The sequence below is a fragment of the Clarias gariepinus genome, chromosome 22, assembly GCF_024256425.1.
Source record: "Clarias gariepinus isolate MV-2021 ecotype Netherlands chromosome 22, CGAR_prim_01v2, whole genome shotgun sequence".
NCBI lineage: Eukaryota > Metazoa > Chordata > Actinopteri > Siluriformes > Clariidae > Clarias > Clarias gariepinus.
Window position 1 is genome coordinate 25,017,425 of NC_071121.1, and position 19,702 is coordinate 25,037,126.

Below are 19,702 nucleotides of genomic sequence, written 5' to 3' on the forward strand. Positions count from 1 at the left end.
TCATTCAACTTAACTGGCTCCCAATAACCCAAAGAATTCAATACAAACTCCTTCTTCTTACCTTTAAGTCACTTCGTAACCTTGCTCCCACATATCTGTCTGATTTGCTTCACCCATACACTTCTTCTTGTCCTCTCCGTTCCTCTTCTTCTGGTCTTTTGTCTATTCCTTCAGTTAAAATGGTTAAAATGGGAGCCAGGGCCTTTAGTTACACTGCCCCTAAACTCTGAAACGCACTACCCATTCATATTCGTCAGTTCGATTCTATTAACATTTTTAAATCACAACTTAAAACTTACCTCTTCAAATCTGCTAATTCATTGTAATTTTATTTATTATTATTATTTTTATTATTATTATTATTTTATTTAGTTTTTTCTCTCTAATTTTTATGTATTGGTGTTTTATTGCATGTGTTTCTGCTGTAAGGTGTCCTTGGGTGTCTTGAAAGGCGCCATCAAATAAAATGTATTATTATTATTATTGCAAATGTTTCATTAAATTCTGTCCATTCAGTTTTGCATGATGCTGTGACAAAATCTGGCTGGACAGACATACATGTTTACAGAATTTTTTACTGAGTTTCGGGTTCTCCAATGTATGAAATGAACTGTAAAGATTAATTAATAGGAGTTCTGACCAATGTACAAACGAAACCTTTCTGTTATTTATATAGATTTATATACTAAATATTTGACTTATCATTAATCCACACTCAGCTATTAAAATAATTATACTCATATTTATCCTCATTCTTTGAGGTGACATATTAGCCAAATGCAGTGAGCATCTTCACCTCAAGCTGAATGGAACAGAAAATGTGTCCGCAGCTTCAGTTATAAACTTTCCGCCAATGACAACACGGCGTCGCCCTGACGTCACGCGAGCCACGCCGGAGCTCCGCCTTGTCGAAAAACATGTTGCCCTGGGTTACGAACTTTCCACCAATCACGGCGAGGCAAAGAGACATGGACGCTCGAGCTGCGCCGAGATTCTGAGGGGAAACATTGTAGCGGCGCGGGAACACAGATAAAAGAAAGCGAGCGCGCTTTAATCATCTCACTCGCTTTCTATCAGGAAACATTAGGCTCCTTCAGCAGTCAGAGTAATGACCATGCTGGGCATGTACGTGCCAGACAGGTTCGCTCTGAAGTCCTCCAAAGTCCAGGACGGAGTCGGGCTGTACACTGCGAGGCGAGTCAAGAAGGTTTGTTCGTGTTTTTAGAAGAGACAGAGAGAGAGAGAGAGAAAAACACACACACACTAAAGATGACAAAACTCAGACATTTTTTTTTTTCACAGCAAACGAGTTGCGTTTTTTTTTTGTAATGTCATGTCGTCTTCTGGACTCGTCCACATTCCAAGTTAGTCTCTTTTCACTTTTCCGAGCCGTGAGGTGCCACGTATATAGCGGAGGTAACGTTGGGACTCGTCTCAATCCGGTCGGCCCTTCCTGTGCATGCGCACTACCTAGTCTACATGAGAACAAACTTCCCGCGCGCACCTAGGGCACTAGGGAGTCAGTGTGGCGCGATTTGGAACTCTACTTTACTACCTTCATAGGTAGACACTGTAGGCACCTACTGTATATAAAAGTTCCTATATATATGTGTGTGTGTGTGTGTGTGTGTAAAAAGATTACTCAGTGCTCATATGTATAATTATTAAATAGATTCCTGTTAGAGCCCTGTTAGAGCCCTGTTAAAGATTACTTATTCCTTTTAGAAAGGCAATCATATTATAATTGAAGGTTTGTTAAAAAAAAAAAAAAAAGTTTGTCCCTTACAACATGTTCATTCATCAGGAAATCAACACGCAATGAATTCATATCCATTCAATTTACATTTAATTACATTTACATTGCCTTTAACACTCATCCGTTTCTTATAGCATACAGTATTTGCCAGAAATATGCTAGAAAATGGTTGTTAAAGCCCAGTGTGTGTGTGTAACTCTGAGACTGTGTGTTACACTTTCAGGGAGAGAAGTTCGGCCCGTTCGCGGGCGAGAAGAGGATGCCTGGTGATCTGGATGAGAGCATGGACCCGAGGCTGATGTGGGAGGTTAGATAGACGCTTAAACAATACATGCGTGTTTACTGAATGCTCAACAGTACACCAAGAGATACGCTGGCATCCCATTTCATCCCAAGATGAACGAAAAGGTCAAGGCTTTAGTCCTGCTCTGAAAGTCATGGCTTTAAAACCCAACGTTGAGTAAAGTCCTAAACTGCTCCCTCGTCATTTTACATCATATTAAATCATTAGATAAAGAAGCAAATAGAAATGAAGTAGATGGACTTGCATGGTTTTCAGATGTGTGATTTTGTGTTTAGTCCAAGCATTTATATCAGTACTGACACTAACAGTGTAAACATCCACATGATACAATGCAAGTTAGTCTTGAGAGTCTTGAGACAACGATTTTATATTCAGTAAGTTGTCACAACTTAATCTGGTACAATCTGTCTCTGGAGAGAGATGCTCTGCCAGAGGGTTTACTGCAAACCCAGATTTATTATGGAAATGACTGTGCTATTTCTCATGATATTTAGGTAAAATTAAACTTTTGTAATATACACTGCCTGGCCAAAAAAGTGTGATAATGATTCCTCATGCTCCCAGACCCACCCTTTCTCAAAGCTGGAGTATAAAATAACTGTTCCATCAGGGAAGAGAAACTCCATAGATGTGATAATCTGGTGATTCAGTACATTCAGGTCGTCAGCTGACTTCATTTTATTGCCACATAACGTTGCTGAACCGAGACCTGAGGAACTGAAGTAACCCCAGATCATAACACTGTCTCCAGAGGCTTGTACAGTGGACGGGCACATCTCTTCATGGGCTTCCCGTCTTACCCTGACGCGTCCATCACTCTGGATTAGGCTCGATCGGAACCTATTAGACCACATGACCTTTTTCTATTCCTGAAAGTCCACTCATTTTCCTGATGAGTCTCGCTGAAAAGTGGTTTTCTTATGGACACACAGCTGTGAGTTCCTATTACATTGTGTGTGTGTGTGTGTGTGTGTGTGGAAACGCTCTTACCTTCACTATTAATTTTTTTTCCTGTTGATTTTTTTACCATACAACTCCACGAGTTTAAGAGATCTCCTTTTATGAGTTTTTTTTCTGACCACATTTCTTTTAAAAAGTTGATAGCACTATCCTTCCAGGTTTTAATAATGTGGTTTAATTAAATGGTTCTTAACCCAGTTCCAGTAATTCCAAACCTCATTAGTTGTTTTCTTTGCTTAATGCAGCTCAATAATATAATGTATATAATTATATTATGATAATGACAAGGAAGTAACATGCTGTAAATCCATAAACTAATAAAACACAATTTAAATAAATTCATCCAAAGAAAGGAAAAAGTAACAACAATTCCAATAAGTAGTGTTTTGAAATCATAACTAACATATAATGCCACTTTTATTACTTTTATATACTTTAATTTTTTTTTAGATTCAGTGAAATTTTACAAATAAGTGAATTTCAAAAGTAATGAGGTGTAACTTAAAATATGAAAACAAAAAAATGAAGTATTCCTCGCTTTCAGTTATAGTCACCGGCCAATTAATTAGGAACAAAAAAATTAAGATGTGGCTGTTCCCTTCTTTTGCCGTAATTCTTTGTGGCATAGATTCAGCATGGTGCTGGAATCATTCCCAAGAGTTTTTAGTCCATATTGACCTGATAGCATCACAGTTCCCGCAGATTTGTCGGCTGTGCATCCATGTTGTGAGATCTCCAGTTCCACCACATCCCAAAGATGCTCTATTGAACTGAGATTTGGTACTGGAACTGTGGAGGTCATTTGAGTACAGTGATTTGTACTCCAAAGCTTTATGACATGTCACGTTATCCTGTGGGCATTAAGGGATGGACAACAATACTCAGGTACTTAGGGCCCGAAGTGTGCCAAGAAATAACCCCACCACCACCAGCCTAAGCCACTGATACAAGGCAGGATGGATTCCATGCTTTCATGTTGTTTATGCCAAATTCTGTTTTGTTCTGTTCATGTTGTTTACCCGAAATGTCACTGCAGAAATTGAGACTCATCAGACGAGGCAACGTTTTTCTAATTTTCTGTTGTCCAATTTTATTGAGCCCATGTGAATTGTAGCTTCAGTTTTTTTCTGTTCTTAGCTGACAGCACGCAGTGTGGTCTACTGCTGCTGGAGCCCATGTGCATGGTTCGACGTGTTGTGACATGAGAAGGCCTTCGCCATTCCTTGGTTGTAACAAGATGTTATTTGAGTTAGTGTTGCCTTTATATCAGCTCAAACCAGCCTGGTCATTCTCCTCTGAGAACTGCTGCTCACTAGATTCTTTGTGTTTTCAGACCGTTCTTTATAAACCCTAGAGATGGTTGTGCGTGAAAATTCCAGTTTTGGAAATCCTCAGAGCAGCCCGTCTGGCACCAAAAACATCCAAAGGTCATTAACTTCTAACCTTTCTGCCCTATTCTGATGCCAGGTTTGAACTTCAGCAGACTGTCTTGATCATGTCTACATGATTAAACGCATTGAGTTGCTGAGCAGAAGAACAGGTGTAGCTAATGAAGTGAGTGTACTTATAACTGTTTGGCTGATATCATGTGAAACATTCAGATTGGGATTTTTCACTTTGAAGAAAAAAAAAATCCCTATAATAAAAATTTCATATCTATATACAGTATATTTGACATATCCAGATAGAATGTGCTGTTTATTCTGAATGGTTAATTGTCCATAACATACACACCTATGACCTGATATGTACTGTTCAGTACACATACACATGCTTCGACTAGCCTTGATAGCTAAAGCATGAGTACTAAAAAGTGGTTTGGCATCGTGACCCGTACCGGCGCTGTGCTTTGGTGCAGAAACGCTTGACTGGGCAACTCTGGGCGAGGGGGTAATCAGAGCAGGCATGTAGACCGTGTTCTCAGCTCATACCGCTCGGCCTACGTCGTCTCTGTAATAACGGCTCTCGCTGCCAAGAAGCACCACGGGCGCATAGCTCAACCCCCCACCCGGTACACTTTTTTCCCCCCACCTTCCCCACTCCCGCTCTCCCAATATTTTGCCCTGCGAGATTCAGGTTTTATTTTCAGCTCCGTAACATTTTAATTAGAGCCTGCATCAGCCGGGGCCTGGCCGCATTACCGAGGTGATTTATACATCTGTCTATCTGAACGACGTACTCGGATGCGCAGCGTACAGTACGTTTAAATCTTAAATTACAGTTCTGCACGAGCGTTTGCTCTGATACCCGGCCATGGCGTGTAATCTGCAAACCGTACTCCGCTTTTATGTGCCGGAGGGTTTCGCTGCAGCTGTGCAATTAAGTGAGAGCAGCATTACATAGTTTGCGAGCGCGAGGCATCATTAGCTGTCATTTCAGTCCAATAAAACCGAAATAGTCAGGCAAAAATAATAATTTGTCTCCAAAAACAGATGCAGGCGAACAGCTCGTTAGTCTCTCGAAGGCAACTGGAGAGTGATGTTACGTAAAATCGTTAAGTGTTGCTATGCACGGTTTCGTATGTGTGGATGGAGAGGGGGAACGCACGGCAGACGTTCTGATTCATCCAAGGATAAAGTGTAGCGTGTCTTAGCTGTTAGAGGAAAAAACAACATCGTGCCATGTTTGTGGAAAAACTTCACCTCTGGCTGTTTCAAAGCAATAATATTAGCGACTCCTTCCAAAAAATTATATATATAATATTTCCACATCTGTAGTAACATATTAGAACAAGTGATTTATTATAATCCCATAATTTATATAAAATGAATTGAGAACTTCTAACCAATCAAATTCGAGATGACAGCAATGCAGTGGAACTTCAGTCTTTATTAGTGTGGATTAGGTTTCATATTTATTTTTACCAAAATAAACAAGAGTAAAAGTTAGGTCATTAAAAAAAAGGATACAGGGCAACCATAAATGTGTAGCCTATTGACAGATTATTTAACAATCATATTTCAAAATAAAATGTTACTACTGCTGCAGGGCTCGCTCAATCGCTCTGCTTCCTGCACACTTTGTGCCCACCGAGGTTGCCAGATCATACACTAAAATCCCTCTGTGGAATGATCAAGCTTTCCCACTGCGATAAAAACCAGGCCATCGGTACTAGAACTCATACTGTAGCCCAATTATACATGCACATACATTGTATCACTTCAAGTAGCCTCATTTCTGTATTACCAAGATGATTGCACCCTTAATGCTAACCTAGCACGAATATTTCTGCGCTCATGCACACATGAAAGTAGTTTTTTGTTTGGGGAGTAAGAATTTGCAATAGAGATGCTGCTATACCACTTTTTCCCGGATGCTAATACCTCTCTGATATTATTTTTCGAAAAAACGTCATACTAAACTTTCAGTTACAAACTTGAAATACTTTTCCAAATCCAATTTCCAAGTCTTTGACAGTTGTTACAGGAAGACGACATCTGATATGTTTTCTCCAATACCTGATCCACCATTACGTGCTGGTCGTAGTCCAGTACCGATACTGGGTATCGGATCAGTGTCATGTCTAAGTGGCGGTGATCAAATCGGGAGAAAATGTGGGGAACATGAGCTTTATGCATCTATTAGATACATGTCAAGGTCACTAAGACTAAGACTCTCAAATAAAAGTTGACTATTTTGAATACATTTAATAATAACTCTGACCGAGATAACTTTTTTGTCATTGTACAATTATAACCCCATGCTCAGTGTTTGTTTTACTTCAGGACAGGGTTTAAGAATAGCTAAGGATAACTATTAAAGTGTATTATAAAATATTATACAACACTTAATTCCAGGTGATTGGATAAGAGGCGTTCTACGAGTGGTGTTTTACTACATCCCCATGCTGTTACCATGTAATATCACCACTCGTAGAACGCCTCTCGTTGTTCTAATAACCATTAATTACACTTACTGTCAGTGTCAGCGTGGGTGAAAGCAGTTCTGTTCGGTCAGCAGTACTAAGGAGAGAGCAGTTACATTACGGGCCAGTCCCAGAAGCATTTTAGCAGGAAATACATCTGTAACGTTATGTTAGTTTTAACAAATTTTTGTTGTCGTAAAAAATTGCATCCATGTTGCTTTATTTACACCTACCTAGCTACAAAGCTAACTAGCTTCTAACACAAAGCTGAATCCCAAATCCCTCTCTAACTCCTGATCAAGGGCACTACTTGATATGTTAAACAAGTGCACCCTATATAGTGCACTAGCTTTCCATTTAACGCTATTTGGGATTCAACTCAGAACCCGGAAGTTAACGGAGCTGTTATTCTAAAGCAGAATAAGGGGAACTATAAAAAGGAACTTTGGAGATTTACAGGACCATCGACCACTTCCATGATTTATTCTCCTCACCCTTTGGCTACATGGTACCAGTACGAATTTTAAACAACTTTTACTGATTATCAGTTGTCAGCTTCGATAGTCACGGTGTGGAAAGATATGTGTTAGCAGACCAAAATAACTCCTTAAATCAACAAATAAATCACAATCTATTGATAATATATGGAGTTTGTGGAACTGTCGTATAAATCTAATATCACAGGAGAGGGAGTGCTGTTGTGCTGGTTATCATCATGATAACGATGGCATCACGGCGGTGCTGATAACTAGCACAACAGCACTCGTGTGATATTGCTTAAACATCATCCTACATAGTGTTGTGAGCAACATGATCCCAACATCAGGGTTGGAAATTCGGTCACCCGTCATGGGAAGACCAGCTGAACAAAAGGATGATGTAAGAGTTGTGTGTTGGATCAGTTTTCTAGACAGATGCAAAATGCCCACCGGTTGCCGTATTGGGTCAGACGCTTTTGTTTCTCAGGAGACAAAGCATTTAGCCTGAAGGATTGTATCGATTTTGTGTTTGTAACCTGTCTTGTTTCGCTCTTGTTTATGGAACGAATCCGCTCTGCTTCATGTTTGACCTTAAAAATATGGCGCAGTCTGATTCATTTCACAATTATTCCCTAAAGCCAATTTTGCTTGGTTATGTAAAGAATAGACGCAAAGCGTCATGCTCTTACAGCAAATTATAGTTACTGAGTGCGGAGGCCAGCTGTGAACCAAGAGGCTATTCATTTGAGAGATCCTCAGCACAGAGTGTGGAACCTGTTTACAGGACAACTGTGGCATGGAGAGTCCACAATGCTAAATAGAAAATAGAACAGTGGCAAGAACAAAACCATTTGTCCATTGGGATTTTGCCAAAAGGTATGTCAAAAACTCGCCTAGCATGTCGCCTAGACTGATGAAACCAAAACAGAACATTTCGGCCTTGGTGTAAAGCGCCACATTAGTCTTAAATCAAACACCGTTTATCACCCTGAGAACACCATTGGTGGTGAGGTGGTGGTAGCATCATTTTATAGAGATGTGAAGTAACTAATCAGAGTTAAAATAAAGCTTGATGGCACCAAATGAAGGGCCGTTCTGGTGGACAACAACCATAAGGATGCAGATAAAGAAACACTGGAGTGGTTCGAATCCAATGAAATGAATGAAGTAGAATGGTAGAAGCAAACTCCTGGTTATTTGTTGAGATATTCCTCTCTGCAGAACTAAAAGTCCAATGGAACGGTACCAGATCCAACTGAACCTATAACGACAACCCTACTTCTAACACTTAAATCTACTGTAGACATTAAACCACCAGATGTACAACAACAAACACACTTGCACAGGCTAAACAGATTGAGTTAAACTTTCTCCAGGGAGGAGGACAAGGATGAGGTCTGACTTTACCCCCTGAACTTTTGGTCAAAAACCAGCCAGAGAGGACAACATGAATGATTCCACTTTTAGTGGAACTTCACTCAGGGAGGAGTCCATGGATGACTCCACAGTCTGCATTTTTGGTTGAACTCCACATAGGGAGGAGGAAATGAATGAGGTCTGACTCCACCCCCTGGACTTTTGGTTGAACTCTATTAAGGCAGGAGGACGCGGACGAGGTTTGACTTCATCCCGTGGACTTTTGGTTGCACCCCGCTTAGGGAGGAGGACATGAATGAGGTCCACTCCACACCCAGGTCAGACCTTGGTGGTTGAACTCCACTCAGGGAGAAGGACTTGGATGAGGTCCGACTCCACCTTGGTGGTTAAACTCCACAGAAGGAGAAGGACTTGGATGAGTTCTGAATCCACCCCAGGACTTTTTGTTAAACTCCATTTAGGGAGAAGGACATGGATGAAGTCCGAACTCACCCCCATGGACCAATCCTTCCTAAAACACTGAGCTGTCTCCACCTCCTGGACCTTTGGTGTTTCAGCAGGGTCGTTTGAGTTTGCTAGGAAACTTCTAGCTCGTGATAACTGTCCTGCATCCTAGAAATGTCTTTATGTATCATAATAAAGTACTTCTGTTATATTGCACCGGTTATGAAAAAACTACTGACCCGTACAGACCCAGAGTTCACCCTGTTTTTCACAGTGTTGATGTTTTTGTCACTGCAGGTTCGAGGAAACAGAGGTGACGTGCTGTACATACTGGATGCCAGCAACCCCCGACATGCTAACTGGCTGCGCTTCGTGCACCAGGCGCCGTCTCAAGAGCAGAAGAACCTGGCTGCCATCCAGGTACCAGAGCTTGATCACCGTTTCCTTTCTGAAGACTAATCAGATGCTTCCTGTCAATCAAACTCGGTGTAGAGAGGAAGAGAGAGAGCGAGAGAGAGAGAAAGCGAGAGAGTGAGAGGGAGAGCAAGAGGGAGAGAGAAAGAGAGGGAGAGAGAGAGAGAGAAAGCGAGAGAGTGAGAGGGAGAGCAAGAGGGAGAGAGAAAGAGAGGGAGAGAGAGAGAGAGGGAGAGAGAGAGAATTCTGGAGAGTTTTAGGGTGTTTACTAGTGTGTGTTAGTGTTTTGTTTCAGGTTATAAAAAGATTCCTGAGAAAATACCAACAGACAGACCGAGACACTGCAAAACAAATAAAGACAACATGTTGTTATGTCTGGTGTAGCTGTGTGTGTGTGTGTGTCTGTGTGTGTGTGTGCGTGTATATGTGTGTGGTGGTGCTTTGAAGGTGGCTCAGATAAGAAGGTGTAATGACGCTTGGCCCAAGATAAGGAAAGCGACACGCACACACACACACACACACACACACACACACACGTGCACCAAGTCAACCACCGTTGCTTCATCTCGGTGCCATCTCTGTCTCATGTCTCCCTTCATCTTCATTTTCTCCTTCATCTTTGTCATCTGTCAAATACTTCAGGGTGCTCTCTCTCTCTCTCTCTTTCTCTCTCTCACACACACACACACTTCCACTCCCACTCACACGCCCCTGCACAACATTATTACTCATTTACTTCCCACCAATTAGAGCGTGATGATGATTAGATGTTTACACATACCATAATAAAATCAATTAACAAAATGATTAACATTATCGTCATCTAACGTAATAAAGTCAAAACACCCTCCGCTGTTATATTGTTGACGTGGGCAGTAGCTTCATACAGGAAGCCAATTAGGAACTAATGATTAATTGGTTGAGTTCAACAGACAGTAAACACACAGAGGAGGTGCAGCATGTAAGAAGAGAAAACGCATTTTCCTTTAAAATCCAGTCGTCGGTTATTAAATGCGTTTTAATTTCTAATCGCCTCTTATATGAGGATTGATGTTCACAGGATAAAGAGTCTACACACTAATACACACTGTTGCACACGGAGGTAATTTCCCATTCTCGTTTGAGACGAAATGTTGAGAATCCCAGCAATAAACGCAGTGTTTGAGAATCAGTGCTGTACATAAAACAGTCAGGAACCCACACTATAGACAAAAAGCTTTAGAACCCCTGCTGCATGTTTTATGGTTGAAAACCCCTGCAATAGGCAACATATTAAAACCCCCCTGCAGTACACAAAATGAGACTTCGTTGTTATAGATAATGGTTGAGGAACACTGCTTTAGATAAAATGGATGAGAAACCCTGCTGTAGATGAAAATGATTGTGGGCCCCTGCTGTAGAAAAGTCAGATGAGATCGCACGCAGTAGATTAAATAGGTGAGAACTCCAGCTATAGATAAAACGCTTGAGAAGCTCTGCAATGAACAAAAGAAATGAGAATCCTGGCTAATGATGGGAACCGCTATTGTAAATTAAATGGTGGAGAACCTCTGCTATAGACAAACCAGTCGAGAACAACTGCAGACATTAAAGGAGGTGAAAACACCTGCAAAGATCAAACTGAACTTACCGTAAGTGCGCTCTAATACTGTAGGAAATCCTGTAGGAGAATTTCCAGCCATCAGTTTGTAACGTCAAGCTCAAGCAATCTCAGGTTATGCAGCGATCCGAAACGCCTGTAATCCGAAACACACCAGCAAGTCCACCTCCGAAGGGCTCAAAAAAAAGAAAAAAGAAAAAGATTAAGGTTTTAGAGTGGCCTAGTCAAAGTCCTGACTGTTCATGCCCGAAAACCCTCCAGTTTAAAACAATTCTGCATAGAAGAGCGGGCCAAAATTCATCTGCAGCGCTGTGAAAAACCCATTGCCAGTTATCACAAACGCTTGATAGGAGTTGTTTCGGTTGTAACAGAATTAGGTGCAATATGCAATTAATTTGATGATCTGAATCCTTGAAGTGTGACAAATATGGAAAGAAATAAAGTAAAAAAAATCAGGAAATACTTTTTAACCGCTACAATAGATTTAAAGATGGAGATCCCCTGCTGTATAAAACACAAACAAGAATCCCAGTTATAGACGAAATGATCGAGAGCGGAATCCATGCGACTCTGTGCCTCTGCACGTGCATGCGTTGCTGATGTCATCGCCGTCCAAAACCGGCAGCGCGGGATTTCATAGCAGTGCTAACAACAGCTGCTAAAACAGCTAAAGCGAGACGTCTGGCTTTCTTCCTTCTACTGGACCTCAACAAACACAGCCGACTAACTGCTTTCCGTCCTCCACAGCAGCGCCCTAAGCATATTTTTTCTAAAATCGCATCCATTCTTTGAAATGCTTGAGCGGTTGCACAAATATAATGAATTTTAACCGTGGACAAGTAAAGAAAATGGTATCGATGTGCCATTTCAGGGGACACACAGGTCCTTTAACATTGCTTCATATTGTGTTTATTGAGACGATCGAGCGATTCCTGTCCATAGTCTATAAATGTCGAGGTTATAAATGAAAAAATATGAAAATTCCAAACGTCATTTGGCATTCTCCATCATCTACAATCAAGGCAGTCTGAATTATCTCATAATATCTCATGACCCTCTAAAGCTCTCCAAGCTGTCAGTATATTTCATAATGATAAGTATTATGAAAATTACAGCATCATACACAATCCTACAGTGGGAATAGTGCAAAAAATTAAAAGTCTATGCAATTTGCGGTAATAGTGACCATCTGGGGGTCAATACGTGCGCGTGTGTGTGTGTGTGTGTGTGTGTGTGTGTGAATGCTCAAGACCTCATTAGTCAGTAGGTCAGACATATATAACGTTATAAGAACGTGTATGTTTCGTCGTTGAATGAAGGAAACACGAGAGCTTGCGAGACAAGGAATGTTTGATAACAGAAAATGTCGGGCTTTCCAGTGCTTGACCTGCGACCTTAATCAGGAAAAGTGGATAAACTGTTTTCCTTCTGTCGCCCCTCCATCTCTCACCGTGGCCGTGTGTTATGTGTGCGTGTCTTTTATTAGCGATTTGATTAGCCATTACTCATCTTGTCATTCTGTCTGCACAACATCACTCCGTGTACGAGACAAGTATAACCCAAATCACAAAAACATATGTCTGTGATATTTATTATAATTAGGATCTCACTTCAGTCTTCTCTTTGTGCATGTGTGTGTGTGTGTGTGTGTCATGTGTTTATGTACGAGCAGTGTGGGTAGACGGTTAGAGGTAGGAATAAGGTACACCTTCCTTCTTCTACTCGGAGGAGACTGAAACAGCTTTTATAACCTTCGACATGACGTGTGTGTTTGTGTTGTCTGAAAGGATGGAGAGAATATCTTTTACCTCGCCGTTGACGACATTGAGACAGATACGGAGCTCCTCATCGGCTACCTGGACAGCGACATGGAGGAGGAAGAGGAGGACGAGATCGTTAAAGATGAAGAAGAGGACATCAAAGAGGCCAAGAGTGTCAGCACTCAACCAGGTCTAACCAGGATGCACTAAACACAGAATAATCCAGTAGTGATAGGAATCGCAGGCCGCCTCCCGTTGCGATATTTTTTCACGATACCCGGGTGCCGGTTTTATTCAAATTGCGGTTCTATAAAGTTTAATAAATAAATAAACGTAGCCCGTTCCTTGTAACATTACTTTTCTTACTTTAAAACCAAGCACAGCGTTTAAACACTCCAAACTAACTTCAAATACGAGAGTTTAACGTTTCTCTGAGCAGCAGTACGTTATTTCTGTCCTCTGCCGTAATTATTACTTCTAAACAAATTGAGCAAATAATTCACTCCGACCACACGGCATGAGAATGTGTAAATAGTTCAGAGTGCACCACCTGTACGATTATAAAAACACGATGATGTTTTACTGCCTTAAACGCCTCCAAAGTCTCAAAACTGTTGAGTGTTGAGTGTAAAAACTCAAGGTTGAGTGGCTGCAAACACGCGGGAGTCTAATACGGGAACACGCCCCTTCTAACGCAAGCGGTTTTTAACTAATTTGCTCTCGCAGTGTTCCCAGACATGAATTGAGTATTAAGTGAGTATTAAGACAAATTTGATCAAACTTGGAGAGCTCAAGTTTGGAGAAAACCAGTCAATTCTGCTCCTTGTCCGATCGATTTGTTCATCTCTATTCTAGATGTAAAAATACCAAAAAAGTCAGTATGGCGATACGTGAATGACCACACAAAAGAATCGTCATTCATAACTGAACTGATTTATTTTCCCATCTCTAATAATCCAGTAAATATTCCACCCTTTTCGTGTGACCAGTAAGATGTTCTTTAGAGTAAGTCAGATTGGGGGAGATTATGGTGGCCAAGCCAGGTGGAGATTAAACCACATGCTCTTGCTAGTTATTACTAGCTGAATTTACTGGTCATTTATGCTTCCAATAACTCGCTATACAGTACTGCACGCTTTACTAACACCTTTTAGTTATCAGAATCTATATTTTCTAATCTGTAATGAGAAGCGACATGCATTTGTTTTATTCTTTAAGATATCCTTGTTGTTTTAAAGGTGTTAGAATCTACTATAGACTCATTATTGTGTACGTATATATACTGTGTGTGTGTTTGTGTGTGTGTGTGTGTGTGTGTGTGTAGAGTCAGCAATAAAGCAGGAAGATCACCCGTGTCTGCTGTGTGAGAGCAGTTTCCCCAGCGAGGAGGTTCTGGCTGAACACCTGCAGAGTTTACACCAGAGAGCCAGCGCCGAGGAGAAGGAGTTCAAATGCCGCAACTGTGGCAAAGAGTTCCCTGTCAAACAGGCACTGCAGCGCCAGTTAGTCCACACACACACACACACACACACAGTACACACACAAACACACACACTGTACACACACAGCACTTAAATAGTGCTTTCAGTATTGCACCATTCATTCAATTCCAAAACTACCTCCACTGTTCTTTGAGATTGTGTATATAAAATGGTTCAGAATTGCATATTTGTGTGTGTGTGTGTGTGTGTGTGTGTGTTTTATACAGCGTCCTTCACTGCACTGAGAGTTCTGCTTCAGTAGGAGATGCATCTCGGGTTCACCAGTGTGCCCTCTGTCACTGCTCCTTTAACTCAGAGTCAAGGTACAACACACACACACACACACACACACACACACACACAAATAAATAAATATATATATTTTGCTTTAATAAGCAAGTGTTTGTGTGTAGTTTCGAGCAGCATAAGGAAGCCTGTAAAGGAGAAGCCAGGTTTATCTGTAAGGCGGAGAGCTGCGGAAAGAGATTCAAAAGCAAAGACGCTCTGAAGAAGCACAAAAGCAATGTTCACACAGGTACAACACACACACACACACACACACACACACACATTCATGTGCCACATTTACAGTTCAGCCTTCTTCTGATTTTTCTCAAACCAAGCACTTTAATCCTGAAAAATCATGTTAGAGAATTTGCAAATAAAAAAGATAAATATGGTGATTATATATATATATATATATATATATATATATATATATATAAAGGATATTGTAACAAGTCAAATAAAAACACAGTATAATTGTTTTAGTTGCATCGATTTAAATTCATCAATGCGTTTTTCATCAGCTTAAAATAGCCCTTACTGTTAATGATGCTGTTTTTTTTTTTTTTTTTAGTATTTATTTATTAATAAAGTCTAGCAAAGATAGTTATACTATACGCAGGATGTGGAATCAAGGTTGGTGTGTGCAGGGAGATGTTATAGCTTTTATTTCAAAATCTGGTTCATAATATCGCATCTTTAATGAAAATAAAAAGATCTTTGAGAAATGAGATCCTGGCAGAAACAGGAGGTTGGATGAGCGTTGTAATAATACCGCCGTAACAAGGTTGCGATGACGTTCACTGTCAGGAACAATGCTTTGTTTCGGAAAGTTCGAGTTAAAATGTTGTTGAAGGAGCGCATGCAATCTCAAGTCCATCCAGATCGTAACCTTTATTTGGAGCGCTAATGCAGATTAATGTCCGTTCACACATGACGTCCAGACACATCCATGCTCGCTTAAGCTTCTAACAAGGGACGAACTTCCCGCACGCAGAGCTATCTCATGTCACTAGTGTTCTAATGCTTCCTCCTGTTTCGAAATATTACCTTTGGGTGCATCTTCGCTCCTGATCAACTTTAATGCAATATACTGTAGTGTTTGCACAACTGCATCACGTCTATTCTTATAGAACCCATCTCACACATTAAATGGCTTCTTTACAATTGAATATTTCCGTAAATCTATTAAAAATTTTTTTTGTGGGTCTCAGTTATATTCGGTAGCTGTCAAAAATTTGGACACACATTCCAATTCCATGGTTCGTAAATCTTTCTACACTGTAAAACAATGCTGAAGGCGTCCAAAATGCACAATTTGAACAGTAGATACTGAGATGTTTCTGCTAATTCTACTCTGTAAATATTTCATGACGGTTCTAATCTGAGGTGCTGGTTGTTAATTGGTGATTTCTGAGGCTGGTGACTCTAAATGAACTTCTCCTCTGTAGCAGAAGTAAGTTTTGGTCTTGCTTTCCCAGGAAGGTCTTCATGAGAGACAGTTTCATCATGGAGCTTGATGGGTTTTGCAAATGCACTCGACACAATCCTGTTCTTGCAGGAACTCTTCCAGAACAGCTGACCTTCATGTCTTAAAATAACAACTGACTGTTGCTGTTGTTCTTTAATTACCTAATGCCATATGTGTTATTTCATATTTATGAAAAAAAAAAACAGTATTGTTCTAGAATGTAGACTGGAGTTCGTGTCCTGCTCAGACCATCATTTTGGTATTAATGTCATTTTAAAGTCGTTTTTGCAACACTGTTATTCCCTTAACGTTATCCCATGCTTATGTAGTCAACGTTGTTCTGATGTCATTTCACCACCGTTCATCTACAACCTAATACCAACCTTCACAGTCCCAATGCTCCCAAATTAACTTCAACACAACATTTTGAGGACCAGAATTTCCTGCTGTGTCCCCTCTTTTTCTTGGTCCATCCTGGTCAGTCCTTCACTCGTCGAGCTCGTCTTATATTTGTTTAAATGGAGAAACAGAGCCGTTTCTAACGCTGGCTCGAATCAACACGTTACCTGATATCACTACTTTGATTATTTTTTCCAAAATGAAAACAACCTGCAGAACCAAATTAAACAAAATCTTTTAGTTGGACTACTGTCTCTTTGGACCTAATGAGGACCACACACACACACACACACACACACACAACACATGCAAGTGTTGGATCCTGGATGCACTTTGAAAGCAGGTAGAAGTCAAATAAATAAAAGCACGTCTATGAAAAATGCTGAGTCAAGAAAAAAAAGATAGCTGCTGATCGACTTTTGATCTTTGCTGAACGTTCTCTGTCTTTTAGCTGACCTAGCCAGCCTCATTTGATTAATTAGCCAACTTTTTTGTTATCGTGACGTCATTCCAAAGATCATCCTTTCACCTTGCTGTTTACTGCATGTGTGTGTGTGTGTGTGTGTGTGTGTGCATGTGTTTTCTCCACAGGCAGCACTCGCAGGAAACTTATATGCACCATCTGCAATAGAAAATGCTCATCTTCAGTCAACCTGCAGGAGCACCGCAAGGTCAGCCGCGTCTCCCCCCCCCCCCCCTTCCGTCTCATCATCTCTTCCTCTCTTCTTCTGTTCACTCTATCACTTCTCTCCACTTCCTGCGCTTGTCTCTTTGTCCGGATCTCCATCCAACTTAATCCTCCATCCATCTATCTCTCTCGGGTTGTTTTTGCTTCTCCTTCTTCTTCTGCAAGTCTCCCGTTCATCTGCTCATCTTTTTTTCTTTGTCAGTCTCATTATTCTCAATGGCTCATGTTCCAGCTTTCCAAATATATTTATCCCTCGCAGCATTTCTCCCAGACCTTCACATCGAGCCCTCTCCCGTCCTCTCTGTAGGAGGCGAGGTTTATGTTGATGCTCGAACGTTTTTTTTTTTTTTTTTTTCATGCCGGCGTGAGCGCAGAAGAAAAGGTCGTCTTCTGTTTCACCGACTCGTCCCTAAGGCTCTCGTGAAATCTAAGAGTGGGAGAGAGCAAAGTATCAGCCGTTAGCTCTGGCGTCAGGATTCCTCCAAGCCGAAAGCAATTGCAGAATAAAGAAAAAAAGGACAGGAGTCCAGAGTCTGACGAGAAAACACGAGATCTGGATCTAGCTCTTCGTACGTTATTATAAATGCTCTCAATATTTAACCAGGTGTTAATTTCCTTCAAATAAAGATGATGGACGGGCCAATATTTATAGTACACATGGTAAAAGATTAATATTAGCCATTAGGGATATTCAATAAACTAGCAACTGCTGTAATGAAATACAATCTTTGTTCATTTATTTATTATTTTCCCACTTCTACCCCACCAACCCTTAGCACAAGATCTGTCTATAAACGTCCCCGTGTTTCTCAGGACCGATTCGTCCCCCCTTTACGGCCGCCCCGATCCCACCAACAGACGAATGACTTCGCCACATGCTAGCTGCGCTGAAACAGATGTGATCGTGTCCTGGGCGTTTGTCTGCGCCTCTCCTCTTCCATCGCTCACCCCAAATGATCAGGTCCTGTCTGGAGCTTTAGGACCCAGGGGAGAGCTAACACTTTCTAGTCTTTGTCGCTCTATTGTGGACGAGGAGGATGTAACTTGGATAACATTAGTCTCACATTTCACTTGGTATCTGCAGAAATGTGGCAATTGGACAAGGAAATCTGTTCCAAAGACTTTCAGAGGTGTTATACCTAAGTGTTTCGGTCTTTTGCAAAGCGTGGATGCTGGAGACTCCTTTTTTTTTTTTTTTTGGTTGAACACGAGTTACGAAAGACTTAATGAGACTTGTGAATTGAAATTAAAGATGTAAAAGGAAACTGGAAATGCTTCAGAAAACTTGTTCACTAAACCACTAAACGCAATGACGTACAAAGACTTATTGATTGAGACTTATTGATTGAAAAAGACTCACAAAGAATTTATGACTCAAGCTTAAGACTTTCAAAGACTTTGTAAGTCTTAGAAAGTCTTTGTCATCAATGAGAATTTTTTTTTGGTAATTCTTCCAAAGTCTTCGTAAGTCTTTAAATTTTTGTTTTTAATCAAGAAGTCTTTGTAAGTCTTCTTTTCTAATCGACAAGTCTTCTTAGGACTTCGTCAGACTTTGTCTTCTAGCAGCAAGTATTCGTACATCTCTCATATCAAGTGAAGTTTGTTACCAACAATTCAGAGTAGAATGTAAGTAATTGGGGCCAAATTCCACAAAGTTTAGCTGAGACTCATGTGAAGCCTCTGCAGTCCAACTGAGCTAAATTGAGTTTATAGTTTAACACAATTGAACTATTCCTTAAATCGTTTTTTTTTTATGTATGTAAAAGATCATTTAAAAATTTTCTCAAAATTATCTTTAATAATTGGAATTTAATCCAGAGCCACTAAACGAACATCACGTTAAAACTTTAAAAGATTTTCCAAATCCTTATTCCAGTCTTTTTAAACCTAAATAGCCTGTACTCAGTTCTAACTTTGTACCAGTTACGAACATAATTGCGACTTCATCTTTGCGCTCCTCCAGCGGTTTAACGCCAGGAGATTAGAAACGTTAAACAAGACAGTAATGCGTTTTATTCTCTCCACATGAAACCATTTATTTTTCAGGATTTAACACAAAGACGCCGCTTTATCATCGACGCTAAGAAGCTGAACATGCTTTTGTTAGTTACCAAAAAAAGATATGCAGCTCAGTGTTCTAGCATGGAAATGAAATAGTCGCGAATCCACTTCTTCATTGTTCCTCTTTCCGTAACAAAGTGGTTTTGACACATTTCTCGTGGATTTTGTACGGCACGCTTCTCATTGATAAAAAGGACAGATGGAAGAAGGAGTGTTATAAAATATTGGTTTTATTGTTTCATTAAGTTCCAGAATCTAATGACTCACTTATAAAGAAACACTTTATTTGATTCAAACTCGAAGTGGGCCAAGAGTTAGCAAGATAAAACACATCATCTTTACACAAATATTATTGTTC

General features: G+C 40.5%; 1 protein-coding gene across 2 annotated transcripts in view; it reads left to right on the forward strand.

Moving 5' to 3' along the window:
* The first annotated feature begins 967 nt into the window (after nucleotides 1–967).
* The window catches only part of prdm5 (PR domain containing 5), a 57,116-nt gene continuing 38,381 nt past the window's right edge, over nucleotides 968–19,702 (forward strand). Inside the window, exons 1-8 of one of the 2 annotated variants that reach the window (XM_053482955.1) lie at nucleotides 968–1,207; nucleotides 1,980–2,063; nucleotides 9,483–9,605; nucleotides 12,987–13,149; nucleotides 14,284–14,461; nucleotides 14,668–14,763; nucleotides 14,854–14,975; nucleotides 17,187–17,266. In XM_053482955.1, the coding sequence (XP_053338930.1) occupies nucleotides 1,109–1,207; nucleotides 1,980–2,063; nucleotides 9,483–9,605; nucleotides 12,987–13,149; nucleotides 14,284–14,461; nucleotides 14,668–14,763; nucleotides 14,854–14,975; nucleotides 17,187–17,266 (945 nt within the window). In that variant the 5' untranslated portion in view covers nucleotides 968–1,108. Of the gene's footprint in view, nucleotides 1,208–1,484; nucleotides 1,564–1,979; nucleotides 2,064–9,482; nucleotides 9,606–12,986; nucleotides 13,150–14,283; nucleotides 14,462–14,667; nucleotides 14,764–14,853; nucleotides 14,976–17,186; nucleotides 17,267–19,702 lie in introns of those variants that run through there. The other variant, XM_053482956.1, reaches the window with a different exon arrangement.